A 27,546-nucleotide genomic window follows, 5' to 3' on the forward strand; every position below is an offset into this window, starting at 1 on the left:
ATTGGATTCAACTTTATTGTCAAGTACAAGTTCAGGGCAGTTATCAGTCAGTATTCAAGTAGTTTTTAAAATACATTACACAAAAATTACTGGTGTGCATCTTGAGACAAAACAATGGATGTAAGTGCAAGTTGTTTTTAAATTAAGACACCTCCAACATTTTAGACTAGGATAAACCCTGTCTGAGAAACCTCCCGTTTTAAGCACTGTGCAACAAGTATATCTGTCAACATCTCTAAAAAAGTGTTGTGCGTTATCTAGGAAAAGTCCCAACCACACACCTTACCTGGAGCGCCACATTAGTCGTTTATGTGGCTTTGCTGCTTGTCTTCTATACTGCATAAGTCCACAAACCAGCTCGTGCGCTATCATGACGTACAGTAAGAATATAAGCACACCGGGCTCCATCCCAGCGATAAATTGCAACTCTTCGGTATTTCACAGGTCTTGTACAATACAAACTGCACGGATTAATACTCAAGAGTTTAGTCGCAGAGCATCACTTTCACTGCAGATCTGTCACGCGCTCGTGTCGTGTCTGTCGTCCCTCACGCGTTTATGCATCGTCTCGCGCTTCCAAAGTCATTCAGAAACAGGACTATATGTGGTCTCTCTAACAATTTTATTATACGTATTTATTTTTGAGACTTAAAGCATGTTCTATATGACTGTTGTTTACGTTGCGTGGATTTTGCTGGCAGAGCTTTCCGACAGACGGATCTTGTCAGGATGTTGCCGTGGAGACATCACCGTTGCTAAGAGACGTCGTCACACAATTTTGGTTTAGCGTCTGTCTGCATTACTACTTCTCCTAATATATTTTTATTGATAAAATAGGCAAAACGAAATATAAGCAGATATAAGAATAATACATTATATTTAATTATAAATGCATCATGACGTTTAATAATTAATTAAAGAAGAGACTCATTTAAATAATAAATTCGCTATTTATTTGTACATTTTTAAATATGCATATGGAAACACTGTTATCTCAGTCACAACATAAAATTGTTGACTTTCTCAAACCTTGTCATCATTATGAATTGGACATCACATAGTTAATTGTCACCTTTTACAAAATAAACAACACAGTACATTGTACCCTTAAAGATGTAGTGCACTCTTTTTTAAAAACTATGCAATTCTGCAGTAGAGAAAACTTTTGACAAATCATACACTGGTCAAATCTGCCTTAGTAAACTTACACCAAAATACATTACAGATGTCTAACATCACAAACACTGTTCATTGCTTGCTCAGTATCTGTACTTTCCCTATGTATTCCTTATCATATATTAAATTAGACTCTAAACAAATTTGGATAAGACTACTTAGCCTTCCACTATACTTCTGAAATACTATTATTAATCATAAATCCATTAATAGAAACCTACAGAAAGGCATTATGCTGACTGAATGACCGGGCTAGTCCTGCCATGGCGACACAAGCAGTTCTTCTGCTGTGATGTTGCCCGTTTTGCCCGAATGGTGCCAGTAAGTGGCACAATCACATAAACAAGGTCTCTTATGCTACTGTATTCTCAGCTGCCACAGGTTCCTACAAACAAAAAAAAGATAATTATTATTCGATTTCCAACTAATTCTGATAAAAAATATGACAAAATGACAGTAAAGTTCTTACACTGATCTGTTTCATACAGGTCATTGCCAAAGCCAATGAACGTGATATCAGATGGGTTTGAGGCCGGTAAAGCATCTGCTCTCTGTTTGGCTTTTAGGTAGAACAACAGCAAGCCAGAGAGAATGACCAAGAGAAGAATTACAACTATGACTGATGCCACTATTGCTCCAGTGTTGCCGGAAGATGGTGAGGCTAAAATGATAAAAATGCTGTAGTTAACACTTAAAAGATTTGATTTAAGAACACAGTCCATACTTTATTTTTGCATTTTACTGCATTAAGCAGTAAGTTACCATGTTTTCATAAAATAACTGTAATCTAAGCGCTTTTCAGAATGTAACAATCAAGTTGCAAGTTTGTTTTTGTATTCGGATTACACTGTCAGAATAAATAGTCCAAAAAAAGGCACCCATGGCACCTAAATGTTCATTTTAGTACTTCAGAGGTACTTATTGGTACCAAAGACTAAATACAGGAACCTCAAAGGTACACATTTGGTACCAAATATATACATATCTGTACCTAAATAGTACATATTAGGACCTTTTTAAAAGGGTACTGCCCCAGTGACAGCTTGGGACAATTTTTTCTGACAGAGTAGGAAATGTAGATTATATTATTCCTTTACTTTCAAATATTGTTCACATCTTCATGTATATAAGCATTTTTGTACACTTTTCAATGCCAGTACACAAAAAAATTGCATGTTTCTTACTTGGGTCTGTCTTTTCACCACACTTTGCTTCAACCATGTACTGAATGTCATCCAGGGCCAGTACACCTTTCTCTCCTTTAAATCCCTCAAATACAATCTGCATCCCATTAAACCACATACAATCAGTAAACACACACTTAGTCCTCTATAAGAATGCAGAATAAAGTTGAATACATTTTCTATGTAAGTGATCACCTGGTACTCGGTGTCTGAGGTGATGTTTACACTGAAATATTTCCAGCTTCCACCACCCTCATCCAGGGTCAGCAATTCCTGTCTGGTGTCTTCAGACAGTCTCCACACAATGAGTTTACTGTCATCTTTTGAGAATATTAACAATTATCATAAAGTTACATTATATTTACATCCATGCATTTACTGGACATTTTTATCCAATGAGACAAATTGAGCAAATTGGTACTAAATTATGTAGAACTGAACAGTTAATAATGTAATATATAAAAAAAGGCTTACACATTGTTGGCTGATAAACCCAAAAGCTCAGACAGGTTGCTTTGGTTTTTGCCAGATGAGGACTCAGCAGCCAAGCATTCTGCATAGCAGTGTCACGCTCGGAGTTGGGAAGGAACATGAAGTACCCTGAAGTCAAAAAGGAGACCAAAATAAACCAACTTCCTCTAAATGAATGTTAGTTTTGCATGTTTCGTGGTTGGTGATGAATATTATTTACTGTTTAGCTATTAGTTCCTCATCAGCATAAGGAATATGTGTCCGTGTCAGGCTAAAGTCTCCTAACCTAATCTAATTAATTTTTGGATAAACCATCTGCTAAATGAATAAATGTAATTACATTATGAGTTTAGGTCATCAAAGTTTGATTTCACCAACTGATTTTAATCTTTGACATGATCTTACGCAGTCAATATTAAATATATCAATGATATATTTTCACAGAATTGTCTTTACATTATATAGGATAATTTTATCTAAAAAACAGTAAATCACACACAAAAAAATGACTTTATAGCTACGTTTTCAGCTACTGGGTCACATGTAGTTTTGTTAAAACCTGCATAGATCACCTTCATCTGTATTTGATGTGTGATCATATGGTGGTGTACTGTAGATCATCTCAGCTTGCATATTGGTCAACTCCCAATCTAACCAATCCACAGTTGAGTTCTGAGTGTTGGACCAACCACATTGACCTCTTTCGAAATCACAGACGCTGTCTGTAATGCACAGACACATAAAACATCAAAAAGTCACAAAAAACAAACCTAACCGTTTAAAGGTGCATTGCGTAACTTGTAAAACAACACTTGATTTTATCTATCAGTAATTAAATGGAGACTATATGGCTGTGTTAAGGCAGCTCTGTATTATAAGTCATGTTACAATTGATGAACTATTACGAAATAATTTTGTTTTGACTTAATATGTGCTTCTGTATAGCTCAGTTGTAAAGCATTGCGTATTAGTAGCACAAAAGGTCATGGGTTCGAACCCAGTGAACACACATACTGATCAAAAATGTATACCTTGTAATGCACTGTAAGTCTGCCAAATGCATAAATGTAAACGTAAATGCATAATTCATACCTGCTGTTGGACAGCTGTGTGTCGAGTATGTGATGTCATCGATGGCGATAAAAGTGTCTAGTCCGCCTCCTCCCACCACCTCAAATTGAAGCTACATTGCCAACACACACAAACCCATTTACATGCTGTTACCATGGCAACATTCACATCAGTACCATAGCTCTACAAGTCAGGGCGAGTGCCAGTGACCTTTATAATGTGCAGCCTACCTGCCAGTTCCCATTTAAAGTGATATTGCCTTGGCCGTGACGCCATGTATCCCCCTGCCCGATAATGCTGGAAAACAACATGATTCTGTTTCCCTTGGACGGTTTCACATACACATTTAGTGTGCCTGTGAAGGAAAGTATGGAAATGAATAATTTTCTATGTATATTCATAGTTGTGTATATACATGTTTTCAAATACCATTTAAAAAGGCAAAAAGGATTTTTTTTACATAAAAACAGTGTAAAGAACTTTCTGCAAAAATATAACCTTGATATCTTTAATATAGGGGTGCACCGATATATCGGCCGATGATGCTCTTCTCAATGAATTACAATGAAATGATGCTACATCCAAAAGCCAGAGGGCGCTCTTGTGCAGAAACTCAATATGCGCTGCAGACGAAGAACCATACACACGCAGCTATGACACGCAGCTTCAGGAAATGGCTTAAGGATATATTTATAATGCTGTTCTTTAAACCTTTAATGGTATTTTCATGATAATAAAGAATATGTATAATGATTATGTTTGATTATGAGTGTTGCTTTTTCAAATGCATGTTTTAAACGAGTCGCACAATTATGCTACGTACACACTCACTCTAGATTACACTTGGGATTTAACTTCGTATCATGCTTATTTTTCGCTCGAGTTGAATATTTTCAACTTGGGCGGAGATGCGTTTGAGGCGAATAGCGCATGTTTTAGCGGCAAACGCGCCGCCCATATAGTGTCATTCGCGAGGACGTGTCTAATTGTGTCTTTGCATTGACTTTGTATGTAATCTACTCGCGCAAATCGTTGAACTCGCATCTGGTTTGAACCCACAGTTGTGCTACGTACACACCAAATGCGTGGAATTACGTTACTCACTCTAGATTACTCGCAAGATTTAACTTCCTGACATGCAAATTTTTAGCTCGAGTTGAATATTTTCAAATTGGCCGAAGACGCGTTTAAGGCAAATAGTGCGTGTTATCGCGGCAAACGTGCCACTCATATCGCGTCATTCGCATCACCCCATGTGAGGACGCGTCTAATCGTGTCTTTGCATTGACTTTGTATGTAATCTACTCACGCAAATCGTTGAACTCGCATCTGGTGTGAACCCACAGTTATGCTACATACACACCAAATGCGTGGCATCGCGTTACTCACTCTAGATTACTCGCGGGATTTAACTTTGTGTCATGTGAATTTTTTTGCTCGAGTTGAATATCTTCAACTTGGCCGAAGACGCGTTTAAGGCAAATAGTGCGTTTGTGGCAAACGTGCCGCTCATATTGCGTCATTCGCATCACCCCATGTAAGGACGCGTCTAATCGCGTCTTTGCATTGACTTTGTATGTAATCTACTCGCGCAAATCGTTGAACTCGCATCTGGTGTGAACACAGTTATGCTACGCACACACCAAATGCGTGGCATCGTGTTTACTCACTCTAGATTACTCGCGAGATTTAACTTCGTGTCATGCAAATTTTTCGCTCGAGTTGAATATTTTCAACTTGGGCAAAGATGCGTTTGAGGCGAATAGCGCATGTTTTTGTGGAAAACTCGCCGCCCATATCACGTCATTCGCATCGCCCCACGCGAGAACACATCTAATTGCATCTTTGCATTGACTTTGTATGTAATCTACTCACGCAAATCGTTGAACTCGCATCTGGTGTGAACCCACAGTTATGCTACGTACACCAAATGCGTGGCATCGTGTTACTCACTCTAGATTACTCGCGGGATTTAACTTCGTGTCATGCGAATTTCTCGCTCGAGTTGAATATTTTCAACTTGGCCGAAGACGCGTTTAAGGCAAATAGTGCGTGTTTTCGCGGCAAATGTGCCGTTCATATCGCATCATTCGCATTACCCCATGTGAGGACACGTCTAATCGCGTCTTTGCATTGACTTTGTATGTAATCTACTCGCGCAAAACGTTGAACTCGCATCTGGTGTGAACCCACAGTTATGCTACGTACACACCAAATGCGTGGCATCGTGTTACTCACTCTAGATTACTCGCGGGATTCAACTTCGTGTCATGCAAATTTTTCGCTCAAGTTGAATATTTTCAACTTGGCCGAAGACGCGTTTAAGGCAAATAGCGCGTGTTTTCGCGGCAAATGTGCCGCTCATATCGCGTCATTCGCATCACCCCATGTGAGGACGCGTCTAATCACGTCTTTGCATTGACTTTGTATGTAATCTACTCGCGCAAATCGTTAAACTCGCATCTGATGTGAATCCACAGTTCCAGTGATTTCAGATCGATAAGGACTTACTGATCAAAAGCCGTAGTACATGAAATAGCTGTGAATAATATCGGTTGTGCAATTCAGAATAATTATCGGCCACGTATTTTTAGTGCATTTATCGGTGCATCCCTACTTTAATATTCACTTTAGAGTCATTATATATGTGTTGTGTCATGCCTGGATTCTCTCCTCCTGTGTGGTACCAGAAGTGTACACATTCAGTGTGACCTAAACCTATGCGCTCAGGTGAGGTCAAAGTCATCTCACTGCCCTGCGGAAGAACATCCACACCACTGTGTGCCAACATATAGAAACCTGACCAGAAAACAATAAATTTATTATTCATTCATGTAATTAAAGTGATTCATTTACATAATTCAGAGAATATTTCTCCTACCCTTATATGTCTCCAGGCTGTGATCGATCTCTGGGCCGGTTCCAGTTGATGCATGATTCTGGTGGACCCATCTGAGTCTTCCAGAACTGGTGTAGCCACAGGTTTGACTCTCAAATGAGCACATGGTTGGCAAAGAACACAACCCTGTCACAAAAGCCACGTCGTCTATAGCCAGCTGACCATCAAAACCAGAGCGTATGGACTCAAAAACCAGCTGCACAGAGAGAAGTTTGTAAGTTGAATGTAACAATAAAACATAAATTGTCTTTAGGCCTGCATGATATTGGTGGGGAAACTTCCTTTGCACAACTTTAAAGGCGTTTTTCTCAATATTTAGATTTTTTTGTACCCTCAGATTTTCAAATAGTTGTATCTCAACCAAATATTGTCCTATCCTTACAAACCATACATCAAAGCTTATTTATTCAGCTTTCATAATATATAAATCTCAATTTTATACAATGAGCTGACCCTTATGACTGGTTTTGTGGTCCAGGGTCACTTAGTAATTGGTTTCACCATGTCTTGGTATCATTGGTATCACCATGTCACAAGGTTAAATGTTACTGTATCTGTGATATTTCTCTCTGTCCTTTGAATCCATTCTCATACAGTGTAAATCTGGCAAAGACATCCAAATAGTTTTCCTTTTAAAAAAAGAAATGCTCTCCATGTATTGCAATGCGACTATTGCAGGTGCACACATTGCATTGTTGAGGCTGAAATGATATATTGAGCTAAATTGTGACCCTGAACCACAAAACCAGTCATAAGTCATAAGGGTATATTTGTAGCAACAGCCAACAATACATTGTATGGGTCAAAATTATAAATTTTCGAAGCCAAAAATCATTAGGATATTGAGTAAAGATCATGATTCATAAAGATATTTTGTAAATTTCCTACAACAAATACATATAAAAAAACGTAATAATTTGTGATATGTGTTGCTAAGGATTTAATTTGGACAACTTTAAAGGCGAGATTTTTTGGACCCTCTGATTCCAGATTTTTTAATAGTTTCATCTCGACCAAATATTCTCCTATCCTAACAGACCATACGATGAAAACATTATGTATTCAAAATACATAACAAAATGGACCCTTATGACTCATTTTGTGGGCCACGGTCATAATTGGTAAACAGATGTTGGTAGCACCTGGAAGGCAGTGAGCTGAGGAGGCACAATGCAGTGACCCTCATGCCAGACATTGCCATGAGCACCACTGCGCATCCATAGCAGGTCTTCTGTGCCATCCGGAAATAACAACTTTACAGCGAGATCACCTAGGAAAGAGAAATACATTTTAAGACAAATAATAACAATGGATGAATCAACTTATTTAAACGACTTGGGTGGCGGCTCGTGACTGCTCATCCGAGGGGCGCAAATTCCAAATGAGTGTTCGGAGTGTCATGTGTGTTGCATGTGTTTTTCAAAATAAGTGTTTGTTGCGTCATGTGAACCATGTGCATCACGTGTTTTGTTAAAATAAGTGCCTGCTGCACATGCGTCAAAACCGTTTATGATAAAAGAGACGCTCACGTTAACAAAATACAAGCAAGACACTCCCTTAACAGCAAACTCTGATTACGAGCGTCTCTTTCATCATAAACCCTTTTGACCCGTCTGCACAGGAACTTATTTTGGCAAGACATGTGATGCACACACAATCTCTCGAAGCGCAGAACACATATTTTGAAATTACAAACCACACACATGACGGGCTACATACATGTTGTGACGAACTTTGCATCGAGCGCCCTCGAAAAAAGAAGTCACCGGCCGCCACTGGACTTGGAAAATTGGGATATAGCTTTTGATACATAAAGACACAACCACTGGTCACAACTTCCTTCAATTGTATGGGAAAAAGCACAAACATCTGCCTATCTTTGTAAGTAGTGTGAAAAAAAGAAAAATTCATAACTTTTATAAATTAGCCTGTGATATTTGTGCCCATGTCTGTGAAAACAAATCTGAAATGTTTTTTTTTTTGTACATAAAATCATCCTACATAATGTAAAGGACATTCTGTGAATAAATAACCTTGATATCTTTAATATTAACTAAGTAAGGTCATGTCTAAATCTATGTGAAATCTATAATTAAAATCAATCTTTGATACTCCTAATCCCATAATTAGATTATGAAACTTTAGCCTGAATTTTACAACCAGTGTCACTTTTTTATATTTTTAAAGCTAGGAATTAGCCACCTGTGTCTGGTCCATAAAGTTTGTAGAAGAAGGAGAGGCAATGTTCAGTTTTGATGGCCTCTTGTCTAACAGAAAGAAGACGCCCATAAAGACCTCGCAGAGTACTGTTCCACATGTCCACAACCAGACTTTTACCTGAGATAGAGAACCCAAAAATGCATCATAGACGTGAATGTATGTAGGAAACTGCTAGCATAATTCTTTATAAAACTAAAGCATTCAAACCGTCATAGATGGTATGATCCATTCCACTGATGAGACTCCAGTCATAATTATCTGTTTGGTCCTGGTACCACCCGCACAAATTCATCTCAAAATTGCACGACAGATCTGTTAGAAGGCAAGTATGTGATAATACATAGAGATGCTTTAAAGAATAAAAAAAACAACGATCATGAAGACGTGAAATGATGTTTAAAAATGATATCCACTAACCACTAGAGGGAATAAAGTCACGATAACAGTTGACATAGTGAACGTCCTTCACTGCGATCTGCGAACACGAGCTGAGCTTTTCAGCGCGAGCCCTCAACTCCAACTGAGAACGGAGAAAATACAGACTGACATACTAAAATTGCATGCAGACTAGATAGCCAATAATCATGTTGTAAGGAAGAATAGTCTTGACATCAGGCTTGGAGTAACCTACCTGAAAACGGTGTTCCCTGGCTCCAACATAAACTTCCTGTTTTAGCCAAATCCCTGCCGTCTCATTGGTCCTCCCCGCAACTTCCCACAGAACAGGCTGAGTCCCCAACACACTGTCTACAACATACACTGACAGCTCACCTGCCGAATGACAGACACAACCCATAGTGTCAGGATACAGAGTATCATGATGACCAACAGAGACAGGAGTGATGGAGGAGATGTTGTACCTATGTGTGGATTACTGCCAGTAAGACTATAGGAGAACTGAAGGGTGCATGATGGACCCGATGGGCCCAGGAAGGGAGTACGAGTTTGGGCTTCTGTTAGCTGCTGCCCAGGAGCGTAAGTCACAAACAGGAAGGTCTCTAAATAAATAATGTGCATATAAAAAGCAACTGATTACAGTTACATGGGCATTATTTAATTTTCATCATAATGGAATATAGTAAAAGGTTTCTTTACCATTCCTTGAGTCATTATACTTGAGGTTTAGATCCCAGGCCTGACTTCCTATGCTGGTATCTGTCCAACCAGAGCTGCCGTTTTCATATGAGAAGTCCCCTATGTAAACATCATTAACATTGGCTTTAATATGTTTGTGAGGTTTTAAAGAAGCATCGCAAAATATAAAATTCTTTCTATGCATGAGTGGAAAGCAAGTATTGAATGCAGTCACTCTACCAAGTCATATTTTATCCAAAAACAATTAAATTAATATAACAACAAAGAAAGAAATGATAAGGAAATTTGTATGCAAAAAAATCATGATATACTGCCTCTGTGATGTATCACAGTATGTTTGTATTTTATATGGTAGCATTATTTTACTACACTCTGCAAACGTTGTAAAAAAGTTGTTTTTAACCCAGCGTTGGGTTAGTAACCCAGCCCAACAACCCAGCATTTTGGTTGAAATAATCCAGTATAGGTTAAATTACAACCCAGTGGTTTCATTCCTTTTTGATCCGATGCTGAAAATAACATAGACATAACATTTTAGAGTGTACAATAATAAGATTATTCACTAGAAATAAAATAAAGAAAAGCATGTATTACTCAATACATTATGGCAGGGTTTCCCAAACTGGGGTTTTGAAGTTGAAGAAAAAAGTAATTAATTATAAAAAAATTATAAAAATGTAAATAGATCATTTTAAAATAAAAATTGATCTAAATAACTACGTACTAAAGGAGAAATACATTTTATAATAATTTGATTATTCTGCACCATGCTACAATATACCTGAAAGTGGACAGATACGTTTTATGTGCCATTAAAAGAAAATGACCAAATGAAGGTCCAATAACAATAACTTTGTAAAATACTACTGATAAAACTTTAAAACAGATGAAAAAGAAATATTTTTGAAGTAAAACAAGTTATCAAATAGGCGATTCTCACGAAATCCAGACTTAGAAGGTGTACAGCATCAGATTTTTTAAAAAGCCCTTGAAGCCAATTTTTTTTTGCACATATAAGATTAAGGTCTGAATTTACTATAACCATTATTTTTAGAGGATTTAAAACATATTTCCTATAGAATTATTTACATTTTTATATTATCATTATCAAAAATTATCATTACTGCTACATGATTTTACATTAAATATATGCATTACAAACTCATGTTTTTCGGTAATGAAAACTAAAAATTTGTCTAGGTACTATTACAAACAAAATTATGTATTATGTATTATAACTCTTATCTGGTAGCCATCTTGGGTGTCACAGTCAATTATGTCCCTTCCAACTATTTAAAAAAAAAATTAGTTTCTTGAGGGTTTAAACAATGATTGAACATTGTTGCAGAGGATGAGAAAATTGTTCTTGGACACATTTATATTCCTTATTATTCTCTCTACATTTACCAATGATCACCAAATACCACATGTTTCTTTGATGTAAATGTTTATAGTATAACATTCACTGAAGCTTTTTATTTTTTAGATTTTTTTAATTCGAAATATTTCCATGTCAAATAACCCAAATCCAGCCATGGACACGTTGCGGTACTGAAAAAATTCCCCTTAAATGTGGAAAAAAACAACAAAATTATTTGTAAGAGATGTTTGTAACTGTATGCTTCTTATTTTGATACTCTTACTTTGCATTAACTTTTTTTTATCAAAATGTTTAATTTCGTGAGAATCACCCAAATACGCTATTAAATATTTAGGAAAGGAAATCATTTAGGTGTTTTATGCTGACAAAAAAGTTTTACGGCATCAGGGCAATGAAAACGGGGCTTTGATAATCCGGTCACAAAACACTTAATAGTACCAAATAGGCAAAATTTTGATATTTAACCACTTCAGATATCAATCATGCACACACAGTGAACATAAGTTCATAACACAAACTTTCCTCACCACACTGAGCTTCATCTTCTCCATTCGAGCAATCTATAGCAAAGTCACAGATTTTGCTGTCCTCTGTGCAGGGAGGAGGGGGAGACTTTGGAAAATCTGGCTTTGGCATTGACTCTACATGCAGGAAAAAAGAGACTCAATGTAATTGCAATTACAAATTAAAGTTGAACATAAAATCACAGAGAGTTGAAGATACCATTGGTCAAGCGGCATTCAGGAGACAACACAATGTCATCAATAGCAATTCCTCCATAATCCTGGTCTCGTATGGCAGCCACAAACATAATCTATGGGAATGAAAGACATAGAAACAGGAAAGTGATAAATTAGATGTAACCGTATTATGACTGCAGCAAAATATAAAAAAAAATGTACCTGGAATGTGCTGTTGACTACAAGTTCCACCTCTGCCTTCACCCAGAGATCCCCAAGAGAACCTCCACGCTTCCACACGGGGTAAATCTTTTTCTCCGCCACCAACACGGACAGCCCACCGGACACACGGCCAAACTGATGTGTGTACATTACCATCTGGAATCACAATGTAAAGTTTCATGTTTTTGTCATTTTACAAAACTATTTGAAATCCAATTTTATGCATGACACATGGTTCAAAATACATACCCGACAAGGATGCGTGTCATTGGTTGGTGCCAGGGGAGGACTTTGAAAAGATGCCCAATCACTCGTTAATGCATCCGGCTTGGTTACGTACAAGAAATGACCTGAAGAGCAATAAATTATCAATTTTTAATCTGCAGAAGTTTTGAGTCATCTTTTTTTTGTGTACACATATTTTGTTTTTATTTACTGGGGTCTAGATAATATTAGAAGAAAGAATATTCTCAGTCAAACACTCACTGGTCAAACATTGGTGCTAGCTGGATGAATTTAAACATACTTTTACATTTTTTTCTAGTATGTGTGCTCCCTGGGAATCGAACCCATGACCTTCGCATTAATAACGCAATATTTAACCAACTAATACATATGTACAAAAACCCACAAAACATCAATTCTGATTTCATGTCACATTCAATTTATCATCATAACATGTTGTCTTTACCTGCTACTGTATTTACTGAATGGTCTCTCCCAGGTCCTTTAAGAGGTTCAGACAATGATATATTCATCTGATTGGTCCTTATCCATGGCAGGGATGATATTGTTCTTAGGTCCCACCCACAAAGGCCATCCTCGAAGTTACAGCTCATGTACTTCTCTGTGCATTGTAAATAAGTAGAAACCAAAAAAGGAGAAAAATGGTTTAAGGTCTGGCTAGTTTTGGCATAATACATTAAGCCCCACTGTAGTATAGATGGCCAATGAAGGGTTTGGAGATTTTTGGTATGCATAAAACTCTATGTAATTACATTTTCCATGAAGAATACATTATAGGCCACAGTTTTCTTACCACAATTTTCTTCATCTATTCCATCACCACAGTCGTCTGTACTGTCACACACCTTATAATCCTCCACACATCCGCCCTGCTTACACTTCATAAAACCAGAACTGCATGATCCACTTTCAGTTGGCAGGGCACAGTCCAAAAATTCCAACTGATCGATGGACACATCTCCTTGCTTTCCCTCTTTGCGTCTGGAATGAATCTGGATTTGGAAAGAACCTGGAATACGTCCCAAGTAGATAGTGTCCTCCCTCCAGCCACGGACACTGGAGCCTTCAGGTCTCCAAACCACAGCCTCCTTACCATCAGCGTTCCACAGCGTTGCCCATAGAGGAGCGTCACCGAGGCCTGTGTGACCTGCAACATACAAACACAGTAAATTATACAGCATAGGGTTGCCTCCAATCAGCTTTTATTTAACTAATTTTTTATTTGACATCATAAAACGACATGCATTCAATTTGTGCATTTCATAACTAATGGATAGGTAGACCTGCATCCCAGATGAAGTATCCGATCCGAATGCGACAGGTGGGGGATGAATGTTTCATCTTGGGGGACACAAGCACAGCAGTCCTGGGAGAGTTTGAAGATATGGCAGTCACTCCCATAAACCATCCTTTGGGGGAAAAGCATTACATGATAAGAGACACTTATATAAAGTTTGAAATAAATTGGTTTAGGATTTTATTCATTTATTTATTTTCTGTATCTCTATTAGTTTAGCATTGCATTGCAATGCAAAGGTCATCATGGGTTTGAGTCCGAAGGAACATGCAATGATTAAAAAGTATTTTTATTTGACAAGCATCTGTCAAATGCATAAATACAAATGTAATGTAAGTATATTTCTGCTGTACCTGTTGAGGTGCCTGTGGTGTAGTCAGAAGACGGGCCGCTGTCAGGAAGAGTCTTTCCTCTCTGCTGTCTCTGCCACACGTACCCACCTTCATCCGACCCGGCAGTCCATCCACACATTCCCTCATGCTCAAAATCACACACATATTCCGGTCCTTTGTAACCTGGTTTCAACCCAAACATAAAAGCAAGAGAAGTATAGGAAGATAAATAACATACAGATGATGTTGTGCGGTATATAAAGTAAAAAATTTGAGAATCTTACCACAGTCCTGCTCATCGCTGCAGTCACTGCATTCGCAAACAAAGTCACATTTATTCTCTAGTGGAATGATGCAGGCAACACGCCCAAAGGTGACGGCTGGAGTAATACATAACGTTTAATGTAACGTTTTATACATGAAATCAATAAAAAATTATATTACTATAGGATTACAGAGACAAAATGAGAGCATTTGTAGCAATTAACCAAATTTTATTAAATTCTATAAACTAATTATTTATTATATAACACTGAAGTGCATAAATATAACCTAGATTTACAACTACAATGCAAAAACATGGTGAACAACATCGTCTTCAACAAAAAACAAAGGGAAATTTGGCTTGGGGATATATATATATATATATATATATATATATATATATATATATATATAAAACATATGAGTTTGTGCTGTGTGTAATTATTATGTAAATATAAATACACACACATTCATGTATGTATTTAAGAAACATTTACATGTGTATATATATATTTATATTTTTATATATTCTAAATTATATATAAATAAAAAAATGATATTTAAATAAAACATTTCTTAAATGTATATGTGTGTGTGTGTTTGTGTGTGTTTGTGTGTGTGTGTGTGTTTGTGTGTGTGTGTGTGTGTGTGTGTGTTTGTGTGTGTGTGTGTGTGTGTGTGTTTAAATATACATAATATTTAAAAACTCAAATTTATAAATATTTAAACTCATATATTATGCAAAAAATTATTAGATTAATGTATGCCCAGCCCATATATATATATTTAATGTATATGTATATATATATTTAATGTCCATCCATATTTTTTATCTATTTTATTAAGATACAAACAGAAAATACAGGAAAAAAAGTAATGTCTTCTTTAGGCATTGTCTGTGTATCGTGTGACCTCTCTTGGCACTAAACACATCTTGAGCGTTTTTGAGCAGAATGAAGTAAAAAGAATAATTTCTTTAAAAATAGAAATTAGGATTTAATTTTATTTAGGTTTAAGAGATCCTGGAGTTTTCTGCTATTGCTCAAGTGGAAAGGGAATTTACCCTAAAAGCACATCAGTTTACATTTTTTATCTACTTTTTAATACTATATACACATTTTCTGTATTTTCTGGATGTATAGTATTCTATTAAAGAGACTGAGAAACAAATATATATAATCACTATAACATTGCAGAAACAACTAATCTAATTCTGGCATGGTGGCCTAAGACACATATATATATATATATATATATATATATATATTTATGCATGTATTTGTATGATAATGTATGTAAATTATATATGGTAGCCTACACAAACAGATCTAATGTAGGCCAATAAAAGTTGAATTTATACTATTCACTCTCAGAGGTTAACAGTTTAGTCTCGGTTTAGGCTTCATCTGGGTCAAGATTTTATAAATCTCCGTTTAGGTTGTCACAAAGGTCTATTTAGTAATCAAATGCCGAAGTGGCAATAACACAGTCAAAGGTCACCGAAACACAAATGTCAGATATCAGCCTTCATTTCCACGCACAAGAACGTTTTTTATACTGTGCAGAAATGCTTTATGATTCACTAAATCAGTCTCACAACATTTGATTGTCTGCTGTCTCTTACTAAAACATTAAGGGGCGGTTTCCCGGACAGGGATTAGACTAGTCCTAGACTAAAACATTTTTAAGAGCTGTCCAAACTGAAAAAATATTGCACTGACATTACTTAAAATACATCAGTGCCCTTTGTTTTGCCTCAAAATGCACACAGGTAATGTTTTTAGTCAGGCATGTTTGTTAAAACTAGTTATATTTCCTAATTAAACTAAGGCCTAGTCCTGGATTAAGCTAATCCCTGTCCGGGAAACAGCCCCTAAAACGCATAAATCTGTCTACTGGAATGATACCTATTTAACTTAAAGCTCATTAATAATAATATTGATAACAAGTTTAAGATACTTAAGAATATTGTGCTGTACTGTGACAGCATGCCGTATATACAAAAGCAACCTACACACTTAAAAAAAAAACAAAGATTTCATCTCACCACAGTGGCAGATATTCAGCACAAAACACATAAACAGAATCCAGTGTCGTGTAGCCATGATTTAAATCTCTATCAAGAGTGTCCAAGTGACAAAGTTTGCCTCGGTCTGCAGTGAGAAAAGCTACGTCCCACCACATGTAAAGTTATTAAGTTCACCTGCCTTCCTTCCTCCCGATCCCACATAAAGATAACACCTGGACTTTACATTTTAACCCCAAGACGACTGTCATATCATTCCTAGTATAATACCTATTCTCTGTTTACAGAATAAAGCAGAAGGCTTGGCGCCCACAACAGATACATCTGTAGATGTAACTATTTAACAGTACTGTGCATTCTGATCTTTTGATCAAAAGATTGTAGCAAAATTGTAAATCACGGCTAGGGTTTTGTTCGCTGGTTACCCTGATAAAACAGAAGCGACAGGAAACAAGGATTAGCAATAATAGAGACAAAAATAATTTATTCAACAAATGCAGTGCATTTCTATGGTTTGTGCAAGTAAAACCTACATTCAAGTAATACAAATGTTTACTTTTGTGACATTTTTAGGGCTTAAATGAAAAATTTGCTGATTTGACACTGTCGCTTTAAATGCTGTAGTTTATACAAATGCTTTAGTAAAACTTGTCTGGTGTCGCCAAATGTAATATTTTATTAATTCATTTATTATATTTAATACATTTAGTATACTTATTTGTGCACTAAGGTACTACTGAAGTTAAAGTATACCTTTAATTTGTAATTTTGAAGTGTATAACTTTTTAGGGGTGGTTTCCCAGACAGGGATTAGACTAGTCCTAGACTAAAATAAATGAAAGAGCTGTCTTAACTATAAAAAACTTGCATTGACATATCTTAAAATACATCAGTGCTCTTTGTTTTGCTTAAAAATGCACACAAGTAATGTTTTTAGGAAGGCATATTTGTTAAAACTAGTTATATTTCCTAATTAAACTAAGGCCTAGTCCTGGTTTAAGCTAATCCCTGTCTGGGAAACCACCCCTTAGAGATGGTTTCCCAGAAAGGGATTAGCTTAAACCAGGACTAGGCCTTAGGATATTTAAGTCATTAGCATAATTTATAAATAAACACACCTGTCCTGTCTTGGAAACTGGGAATCCCTTATCATTTAGCACAAACATATTAATGTACTAAAAATATACTTGCTGGTATTTAAGTATATTTTTAGTACATTCAAATATAATTTCTTTATACCTGGAAAGAAATTATTACACATTTTAATGAGATTTTCAAGAAACAATGCTGACAAGCTTAAGTTTGTAAGCAAGGTTTACAACCTCCGGATCATGTCTGGTGGATCTTACAAAAGATTTTTATGCGTAGTAGTTAAGCACCATAAATAACCTTAATGACACCTTTTTCTTACTATACTCAAGTGCATTTAAGTTGTATTGTGACTTTATTTAACCTGACCGCATAATAAAACGGTCTGTAGAGTGCTTGCTTCCCTTGAGTTAACATCTTTTTCAGGATGTCACCTTTAGCTATATAATAGTTTTATAGTATACCATAAAATAAATAACCTTCCCCACTAACCTATTTAGTGCATCATTTCCTATCTTGGTAAATTAAATAGCTACGTTTATAACCACAAAAATAAGTAAATAAATATTTGACACATCAAGATTTTTAACAGTACGGGGATTTCTAAGTGGGCTATTGACACAAAATTACCACCAGATGTAGCTATCAAGCCAAATATTGAATTCATAGAAATCAGAACATTTAAGTATACAAGTTGAGTCATAATAAATCTCCTTACTAGTAAAAATGCAGATGTGTTAAATACTTATTTCCCCACTGTAAATTCTTCCTTGTTGAAATAAGTTCCAATTAATACAAAAATAATAAAGAAAATGACCTCCGGCTTTAATGTGAAAAGTTGGCCTTTTTTCATCCATATCTGAATCATGTTAATATGTCCATGTTTTTTTTTCCAACTTTGGCACAACCTGAAACAGTCCATTACTCTGTTAAGACAGACAAGTTGGAAACAACTTCTTAATACCCCTCATCTGCCCAAGTGACCTCGTAGTCTGGGTAACAAGCCTTTATTTTCTCAGTGGAAACGGCATGCTTTGCTCTTCCGAAGCCCTGAAACAAAGACATATATGAGTTACTGTATAAATTATTGTCATTCACATAAATGCACTGAATAGACTGTATACCATGGAATAGCCGTAGACGTGGATTTTTTTCTCAGCGCTGTTATGTTTGATTCGTCCTCCTCCGAGACATTCACAGTCCACCCCACCTGCTCTCTCCAGTTCTCCAGAAACACGATCATATATATCAGCTTGGGAGAAAACAAACTGTTATAAAGGTTTTGTGATGTGGTAAATGTGAAAAAGATCAACACAGTAACTTAGTTTTTGTAAACCATTCTCTGCAAGCATGTGAAAAAATAGGTAATTAACATTTGGCTCCCCTTGTGATGTCAGAAGGGGATAATACCGCCCCTTACCAAAGCGCTGCCATTAAGTGCAGAGATCAGCTCACTTGCATTTTAAAGGACACCCCCAAAAGTGCACATTTTTGCTCATACCTACAAAGTGTCAATAATAAATTATCTTTATGATATTTTGAGCTAAACCTTCACATATGTATTCTGGGGACACCAAGTATTTGACAACTTAAAAAAAGTCTTGTGAAATGTTTCCTTTTATAGATATACAACTGAATACACTGAACATTACGTCATGAAAGTCACATTTTCAAGCTTTGTTATCTTCTCTGCTACAAGAGCCAATAGAAACTATCACAGTGATTCTAAATGATTTTAATGCATACTGGTCTCTCCTGATAATTTGTTGGGTTATTGGTGGGATGTTATCTGGACACCTTTAAATCTGGAAAAAGTATGGTTTTAATGATAATCAGCTAACTTAATGGTATTTATATGGAAACCATTACAATTAGAATAGCTTTATTTAATCACTTGTGTTTACTACAGGATTCCTACATATTGTTTACTGCAGGGAACGTTTGTGAGCCAAAACCATGCAACTACTGCAGCGTAAATTTTAAAATATACATTTACCAAATTTCATTGTATACGTATGGCACCCGCTAAAAATCGTGCATACATTTCTCTTTCACCTGTCAGTCATTCAAACGCACAACTTAGCTCTTACCGTGATACTCGGCCCATGCGTATCCTCTCACAATATCCACATGTGACTCGTCGTCAGTTTTGCTGTGCACGCGTATGAGGACATATTTAAACACGCCATTCGCATCTATATCAACCTCGGGGATTTTAGCGAGACGTTCGGCTGACATTTTAGCAAACGCGTTACTTAAAAACCCCAAGAAGACTATTGAGAAGTTCAGTACAGAAAAGAAGCCTGTCATTTAAGGCGTGTCCAACGCAGTGTGGCGCTGTGCAGACAAATCAGTACATGACATCACAGTACTGCGAGAGCGAATCGAAAGCATAGCTTTTGAAACGCTCTCGCGGTACTTTGATGTCATACATGGATCAATCTGCGCTGCTACACGTGAAGCCATCGCTTCCTTTCTTCTACGGAGTGTTTAGTTGCGTTGACATTAGCTTGTGACATCTACCGGTCTGGTGAAGGTTGGTTTCCCATTACAAATACAGAATCATACATATTTTATAGATTTTTAAGACATTTTACCTCACTTCAAAAAGAAATAAATAAAATACTATACGTTATAATCTTTACAGCTATAATATCGTAAAGAAATGGACTAGTACTGCCTTAAACACATTCAAACACATGCTCATGTGCAAACAATGTTTATTTTCTTCAAAAAGGCTACAGCACTGCCAAAGCTCATGCACAGATATTTTTATATAATAAAAATAAAATGAACATAAAAATGATATGCAAAACAGGTGGTTAGTCTAGAGAAAAGTGCACGCCGAGAACTTCTCGTGAACTCTTCAGGAGCTCTGTGGCCGTGTCGAACTCTAGTGGCACGGTCTTCTGTTTAGCCTTCAGTTCTCTCTCCATTAGCTGTCAAAGAAAATAAAGAAATGCATATTTGTTTTTATTATAACTACAAAACCTGCCAAATATTATAATCATAATCCACAAATCATAAATTCTTGTAACAAAAATACTAAGTACCTCAAATGTAGACAGTTCCAGCAGTTTACTAATGTCATCCTCGGCCTCTGGAAGTGGCTCATTTATAACCATAGCAGCCTTTGCCACATCTGGATGATAATGCTTCTGCAGCGTCTACAAAAACAGATCAAAAAATTGTTTTCGATTTTCACAAACAGCCTCCCTTATCTTAGGGTTTGTTTGCATGAAACCAAACAGACAGGTCTACAAATGTTTCATTCTCACCTGGATCTCCCATAGGCTGCTCTCCAGAGCATGACACTGAGCTGGATCCTCTTCCTCCATCACGTATGGGTCATCACATGGCTCTGTAACAGTAACAATACTTTACTAGGTAAACAGAGGAATCCTATTTGTAAGGTTGAGGGACATGGCCAAACATCGGTCACCAAACACGACCACATGCAAAGTTGCAATCATTGTGACGTCACCTCTAAAATAAAACAGAGACAAACCTTCAGCTGCGCTCGGTCTGTGAATGAGGACTCTGCATGAGGGATGCCGACGAATGAGGTTGCAGATGAAAGGCAGTAGGATTAGAAGAGCTGTAGGTGGCGCTGTGAGGGCCAGACGAGCCAGACGCTTCACAAAAGCTGCCACAAGATATACCGGCAGATGTCTGTAAAAGTACAGTCCGTGTGTTTATATGCACAAGAATAATTTAATACTTACAGAATTATCTTAAAGTCCCCCTGTGGTCGATAATTGTATCATTTAAAACTCATCTTTGAGCATCATAACGTATATAGTTTGTCTTAAAGCATATTAAAAACACCACATAGACATAAACAACAATAAAAACTTGATTTTCAGCACAGGGGGATTTCAATTTCTAAATGCTTTCTTAAAACAATTACAAAGAAATGGTAAACTTACGATGAAGAGAGGAAGATGTTGGCCAGATGAAAAAAGCGTGCTCTGTATTTAACATGGAAAAGCGTAGGCTCCAGTAGATTGTACAGCTTCTTATAAAAATCTGGATAATCTCTACATGATGACAAAAAAGAAATAACTCAAGGAGTCGTGCTTTAAACATGAATGAATACCGATACATACATATGCTGTGCTGCTCATAATTAAATACTTACAAATTGTGTTCATGTATGAGGACAAATAAGCCATTCAGAGCCAACAAACTGATCGCTCCGCCTGGATAAAACACAGCACGTAGAATACAATATTGAGTTATGTGATAATGTAGCTGTTAAAGGAAAACACCACAGCTTTTCAATATTTTACTATGTTCTTACCTCAACTTAGATGAATGAATACACACCCATCTTTTTTCAATGTGTGCACTTTTAACCTTTGTACAGTGCATCTTAAATGTGTTAGCATTTAGCCTAGCCCCATTCATTCCTATGGCTCCAAACACAAGTTTTATTTTGTCCCATCATACTTACTCGTGTAACAGTATTTAAATAGGGAAAACATGGAAGTGTTTGGTGGCTTCTAAATGCATCCCTGTTTGGAGCCATAGGAATGAATGGGGCTAGGCTAAATGCTAACACATTCACGAGGTGCTATACAACGATTAAAAGTGCATGCATTGAAAAAAGATAGAAATTTATTAATTGTCTTAGTTGAGGTAAGAACATAGTAAAATATTGAAAAACGGTGGTGTTTTCCTTTAATAATAAGACTTGGGACAACATTTAAAACACAACACTCACCAACATCATAGGCGGCGGTCAGAAAATCAATCATCAGTGTAGGATCACTCATCTGTGGCATTATAGATTCATGCAGGATAACCAGGATTTTCTTGTACATGCTACCAGGTAACTACAGAAATATTTATATCACATAACATATCACATCTGCAGAAAGTGATAGGGTTGGGTACCTTTCACATTTTTACCGGTACCGGTTCCGATGCCGGTACCTGGAATTCGATACCGGTACCCAGCGGTACCTTTTTCGGTACTTTGCTCTGACTTAAGTGACTTTCAGTGGACATAATAAGCCCAAACCTCTCATTTTCAACATTTTGTTATTTATTTCGAAATGTTTAATAATACACACAATCTTTACAAAAAAAACATCCCTCTAACATCCAGGGCATATGTCTTACATATAAATAAAATAAATAAATAAAATATATAAGTAAGACAAATGATCAATGAACATAAACGTCCTAAAAGCAACATAAAAGTAAACTTTTATGTAGAAAACAATACTAGCAGTTGATTTTCAGAAAAATCAGCATGTCAACGTTCTCAGGTAAAAGCCATGACAGAGCGAGTGTTCTCTACAGCAGTAGAGAACACTCGCTCTGAGGATGTAGAAGAGGACTGGACACAGAGATACTTTTTTGCCAATCTGGCCAGCATTGGCATTTGGTCCTCCTATTTATCTAATCTGAAGTACTGAGGCTGAGCACAAAGTTTTACGTCATTTCAGACTTTTAGCGTGAACACACAGTCTTTAGGCTTTCATTGATAAAACTAAAAGCGTCTGATCTCCGCAGTTTCATTTCGCGATCGCGTGAAAGTTCTGTGATCTTATTTCATTAATTTTGCTGAAAAATCTGAGAAAGCTCCAACATATTCATGAACAAAACACTGTGCAGCATGTTTACTTAAAATACAAGCAGCGCCATAGTATTAGTTCGCATCCATTTAAACCTGTCATTACTCCAGCTTGCGTTAAAACGAAAGCAAAGGGACTTCCCCGCAGTCTCCACGGACCACCACTCAAAGTAATCAGGACAGAAGCGATCGAAAGTGGACAAAAGAGACGGACTGGTGTTGCTAAATCCCAGGTGTAAACAGAATTTGTCTCTCTCGTCCACTAGTGATCCGATCGACGAAAACGCATCTTAATAAGCTTTTATATAAGCTTAATAAGCTGTGCTTTTAAATACACACTGTGTTTAAATAAGTGCTTCCTCAGGTTGGATGTATTACCACTGCTTGCCTTGCACTTACTGTTACAAATATTACAGGTAGCATAGTCGGCATCATCCTTTGTGAAATTTAACCACACGTTAGATCGCTTTCTGTTAGCCATTAAGCAAGTTGCAAAGGGGTGTCACTTACCACACGATCTCTCTCGCGCGCGCGCACACGCTTTCGCTACGTACCAGACTCACACGGCGCGCTGACATGTTCTCTCAGGTACCGAAATTGAGCACCGATTGATTTTATGTGAATCGATACTGGGAAGTACCGACGCAATTCGGTCGGTGCCTATAAAAGTACCGAGGTCGGTACCCATCCCTAGAAAGTGAGTTGAAAACTTCATAAAGCACTTTATTATCTGAAGCTGCGTTTTACCTTGTACTTAAGAAACACCAGCCACATTTGTTCATAGGCTCTCTTGTGCTCCTATAACACACAATGAAACATAGATTTATAATCTCAATAACCACAAGCAAAAGCATATAAAGCTAATGTAAACACCCTAAGCAACAGGAGCATGCACTCACCTTTAATCTGGCAGCTTTCCAGTCTTCATGTTTTGCTGAAGTCAATGATAGAAAATTGTTGTGTGTGAACGTTTAAATACCTCAACTGATGTGTAAAGCATCACAACCGCATTAAAACTCAAACTTACTCTCTTGTTTAACAAGGAAGTTGGTCATCTCTGTGGCTTGACTTGGAATGTTGATGGATGAGAGGAGGGTGAAAACATTGTTTTGATAGATCGGAACCACAGCCTAAAACACCAGGAATATATGGTTTACATCAAGCAGACAATTTTATCTTAAGTCACTTAAAGGCAGAGTCCATAATTTCTGAAAAATGCTTTGAAAAGGGAGTCGGGACAACTACCAAAACACACTTGTAGCCAATCAGCAGTAAGGTGCGTGTCTACTAAATGACATCGTTGCCTGGGTTGCGTATGTGTGGGGCGGGTCTATCAAAAGAAGGTCCAGATTCTATTGGGGTACGGGCGTGATTTCAAAAGTCAACATTGGCTTTCAGAGATCATGGAACCAGCCTTTAATTTATTATATGAATCGAGAGTCAACAGTACTTATGTACTGCAACATCACATTTAAGCTAGGGCTGGGTGGTATATCGGGTTTTGGTAATATTTGGTATTTTTCCAGGTGGAAACGAGATTAGACAGAACACCTAGTTTTCCTCATCTACTTTGTACTTCGTGATCAACAAACAAACAAAAACAAAATAATACTTTTGATGGCACTGATAAACCTGTGGTGGTTTTCTGTGGCGGGGAAGAAACGTAAGCCATCAACATCTAACAATTTACGTAAGAGGCACTTGGGAGACAAAAAAATGTCGGCTGTTGCTTGTTCAAACAAGACAGCATCAAGCTTCTGTCGTGCTTACACATTGACCCCAGGGGATCTTATGCTAAACTTTCCATTATTTTACTCGAAGTTAGCGAAAATTGAGCAGGAACAAAACATTTTACAGCTGATCGAGGTCAAAAAAGTTCAGCGATGACGTCCCAAGGATGACAGCAGCAATGACAGTGTTCTTAATATGACAAAGTAAGTGTTTTGATTAATGCCATTAATGTTTAATCAGTGTATACCACCAGTCAAATGAATATAACATGGCAAAGATGAATGCACATTTATATATTGATTCAACAGATTTAAAGCATTTAAAAAAAAAAAACTTGTCATGGATTTATTGCATTTTGCGGAAAAAATAATCAGTTTTTTAGAATATATCTTTGACAATTAAATTATGGATTTGAATTTTTAATGTTATTATAACCTAAAGATGTGAAAAATTGTAACAGAAAATAGTGGTTTTGTCACTCATTTTTACTAAAATTAGTCAAAATAGATTTATTGCATTTTGGACCAAAATCTTCATATCAAACAGGGACGAAAAGCTTTGATTTCTATTTTTGATATTTTGTTTTAAAAAAAAAATGATTCTGATTTTGACTTGTTGCATGTAAACATTTTTTCCACTTTGTAGAAAAAGCCAAGATATTTTTCATATATCGCCATTCATAAAAAAAACTTTTAAATTTTGGTCAATATTGCCCAGGCCTAATTTAAGCTAAAGCAACACTGAAGATAAAGAAAAATACAGAAAATTATTTTTTAAGGAGGTTTATTTATGAAGCTAAAAATTGCTTTAAAAATGAAGCTAATATGAAATATTTGGCACTGTAAAATATTTCCATACCCCTTTGTTTCTTTCCATGACTCTGGTAATGTTGTCTCGTACTGAACTCATGACGTAATACCGCACATCATCCATCTCCAGAAATTCCTGAAACCTGGAAATGAGGAGGGCCATGTCCTCTTTCTCTGAGAGAAGATGCTCCACCAAAGCCTGTTCACATGAGGGGCAAATAAACATAGCATCATTTCCATATTCAGTGATCAGAACAGGTCAAGATCTACTGTTATAAAAACAACCAACCAGTATGAGCTCTCTGGGAAAGCTGTAATGTTCACTCCAGTCCAGGTTCTGAAGAGGATGTTTGCCCTCCGCAGCTACAAATTTCATTATTGCACAAAGGGAACTCTCCTAAAAAATGACAGAGCATTGCGTTAGCAGTGTAAAAGTGGAACTTAAGTTGCTTTGGATAAAATAATGCATAAATGTAAATTATGGCTGCTGTTGTTTCATAATTCACTCACCTTCACCTGGAAATCATTGTGACCCATATTCTCAAGCAGAAGTTCCACACAATTGTTGTATCTGTGTCTCATAAACATGTGATACTTTTCGTCAGCACTGCGACCACCTGACATGGAAAAAATTGCTTTAAAAAAAAGTTCAGCTGTGCCTAGTATAAACGTTACAATGGTCTCTACTGGAAATGTATAGAACCATTAAAGTTCTATTAGTGGGATCTCACCATGCATCAGGTCATCTTCTGTAGGCAGCTGACCGACATACAGCTCTCCTCTGTCCAACAACTCACAAAAGATCTTACTGCAGGCATTGGTGGCGCAAATGATTTCTTTCTCTTTATCTGACTGCAAATAAAAAGATTACAAATTAGAATAATCAATTAAAACCTGTTGAATTTACCACACGTCTATTAGTATGAACTAAACACGCACTTCCAAATACTCAATGACGTCGAATATGTCGTTGGCATGTTTCCTGTTTTGAAGTACACGCTCTGATTTAGTGTTTATGGCTTTCTTATATGAAATTTGACTGTTTTCTCCTGCGTCGCCTTTTTTCACGTTGCGATCCCTGGACGGCGCCATGTTTGTTTCACCACAGTGCCGTTTAGTGTTCGTGTGCAAGCGTAAGCGCCCCCTTGTGGCCAGTCACTGTTTTACACCGAAATCTCCAGTTTGAGTGCGGTTTTTATCCTAATCCTACCCCCAAACCTGAATATTTCACTGGATATGTGCCGTAGTTGTATCCCATCTGGCTAGAAACGCTAGTTTACCATAATCCAACTCAAACCTATACCTAACCCTAAACCCAACATATCGCGAGATTTGGCGTTTGTTGTATGTCGCTCTTGCGGTACTTTGAAGTCATGAGCCGATCGGTCTGCGCAGCCGCTTGATTTCTAAAACAACGGAAAATGTTAAATACAAGAAACTGAATTGTATTTAACATTTTATAGAAATAATGTATTGTCTCTTAATTTTTCTATTGTTACACTAAACTCATCATTTTTTAAATGTAATGCCTATTACAATGAATTCATAAATTCTAGTCATTTAATATTTAACGTTAGTCCAAAGAAGACTGCAAAACCTAAACGCTTTCAAATCTAATATTATATCTAACATAATATATTTATTCTAGAAACGTTCAGTAATTATTTTTTAATTGACATTTGGATGTCCCTTATAAAAATTAACCATGGTTTTACTACATTTAAAACAACCAAAAATACTTGTGTACTTTAGAATTTAAAAAAAATAAA

At 36.7% G+C, this 27,546-nt stretch overlaps 3 protein-coding genes across 3 annotated transcripts; all 3 read right to left on the reverse strand.

Annotated features, from left to right (window-relative positions):
- Positions 1–955: 955 nt before the first annotated feature.
- mamdc4 (MAM domain containing 4) lies at positions 956–14,664 on the reverse strand (the record flags this gene model as incomplete). Its single annotated transcript, XM_065244134.2, has 26 exons — positions 956–1,561; positions 1,646–1,837; positions 2,361–2,457; positions 2,556–2,680; positions 2,835–2,960; positions 3,404–3,553; positions 3,924–4,014; positions 4,133–4,257; positions 6,564–6,701; positions 6,784–6,997; positions 7,944–8,071; positions 9,004–9,138; positions 9,229–9,333; positions 9,439–9,541; positions 9,653–9,792; positions 9,882–10,019; positions 10,117–10,215; positions 12,025–12,138; positions 12,221–12,311; positions 12,400–12,555; positions 12,649–12,749; positions 13,091–13,246; positions 13,439–13,792; positions 13,929–14,054; positions 14,296–14,457; positions 14,559–14,664. Coding segments are annotated over 26 exons (3,474 nt in total), but the record flags the coding sequence as incomplete, so codon positions are not given.
- A 2,357-nt stretch (positions 14,665–17,021) lies between these two features.
- On the reverse strand, positions 17,022–19,985 carry phpt1 (phosphohistidine phosphatase 1). The gene is made up of 3 exons (XM_065244133.2): positions 19,744–19,985; positions 18,778–18,905; positions 17,022–18,703 (listed from the first exon to the last, which is right to left on the reverse strand). Exons 1-3 carry the CDS (start codon positions 19,961–19,963, stop codon positions 18,611–18,613), a joined length of 441 nt encoding a protein of 146 aa, XP_065100205.1. The 5' UTR covers positions 19,964–19,985; the 3' UTR covers positions 17,022–18,610.
- A 371-nt stretch (positions 19,986–20,356) lies between these two features.
- On the reverse strand, positions 20,357–26,928 carry noc4l (nucleolar complex associated 4 homolog). The gene is made up of 15 exons (XM_065244132.2): positions 26,717–26,928; positions 26,509–26,629; positions 26,288–26,394; positions 26,067–26,174; positions 25,827–25,976; positions 24,265–24,367; positions 24,137–24,171; positions 23,985–24,035; positions 22,380–22,491; positions 21,795–21,855; positions 21,583–21,693; positions 21,162–21,325; positions 20,932–21,014; positions 20,707–20,820; positions 20,357–20,592 (listed from the first exon to the last, which is right to left on the reverse strand). The coding sequence occupies exons 1-15, from the start codon at positions 26,867–26,869 to the stop codon at positions 20,476–20,478; spliced, it is 1,590 nt and encodes a 529-aa protein (XP_065100204.1). The 5' UTR covers positions 26,870–26,928; the 3' UTR covers positions 20,357–20,475.
- Positions 26,929–27,546: the final 618 nt, after the last annotated feature.

This window comes from Paramisgurnus dabryanus, chromosome 18 (assembly GCF_030506205.2).
Source record: "Paramisgurnus dabryanus chromosome 18, PD_genome_1.1, whole genome shotgun sequence".
In the NCBI taxonomy this organism is placed as follows: Eukaryota; Metazoa; Chordata; class Actinopteri; order Cypriniformes; family Cobitidae; genus Paramisgurnus; species Paramisgurnus dabryanus.

Bases quoted from the DNA above. Each gene is read 5' to 3' on its own strand.
- phpt1 (XM_065244133.2), bottom strand. From the start codon at position 19,963: ATGACAGGCTTCTTTTCTGTACTGAACTTCTCAATAGTCTTCTTGGGG. The intron at 18,906-19,743 runs GTAAGAGCTAAG...TTTTCTCCCAAG, and splicing joins CGCATGGGCCGAGTATCACG to CTGATATATATGATCGTGTT. The intron at 18,704-18,777 runs GTATACAGTCTA...TCTTTGTTTCAG, and splicing joins ACGTCTACGGCTATTCCATG to GGCTTCGGAAGAGCAAAGCA.
- noc4l (XM_065244132.2), bottom strand. From the start codon at position 26,869: ATGGCGCCGTCCAGGGATCGCAACGTGAAAAAAGGCGACGCAGGAGAA. The intron at 21,694-21,794 runs GTAAGTATTTAA...GTCATCATGTAG, and splicing joins CTCATACATGAACACAATTT to AGATTATCCAGATTTTTATA. The intron at 21,015-21,161 runs GTTTGTCTCTGT...TTACTGTTACAG, and splicing joins CAGACCGAGCGCAGCTGAAG to AGCCATGTGATGACCCATAC.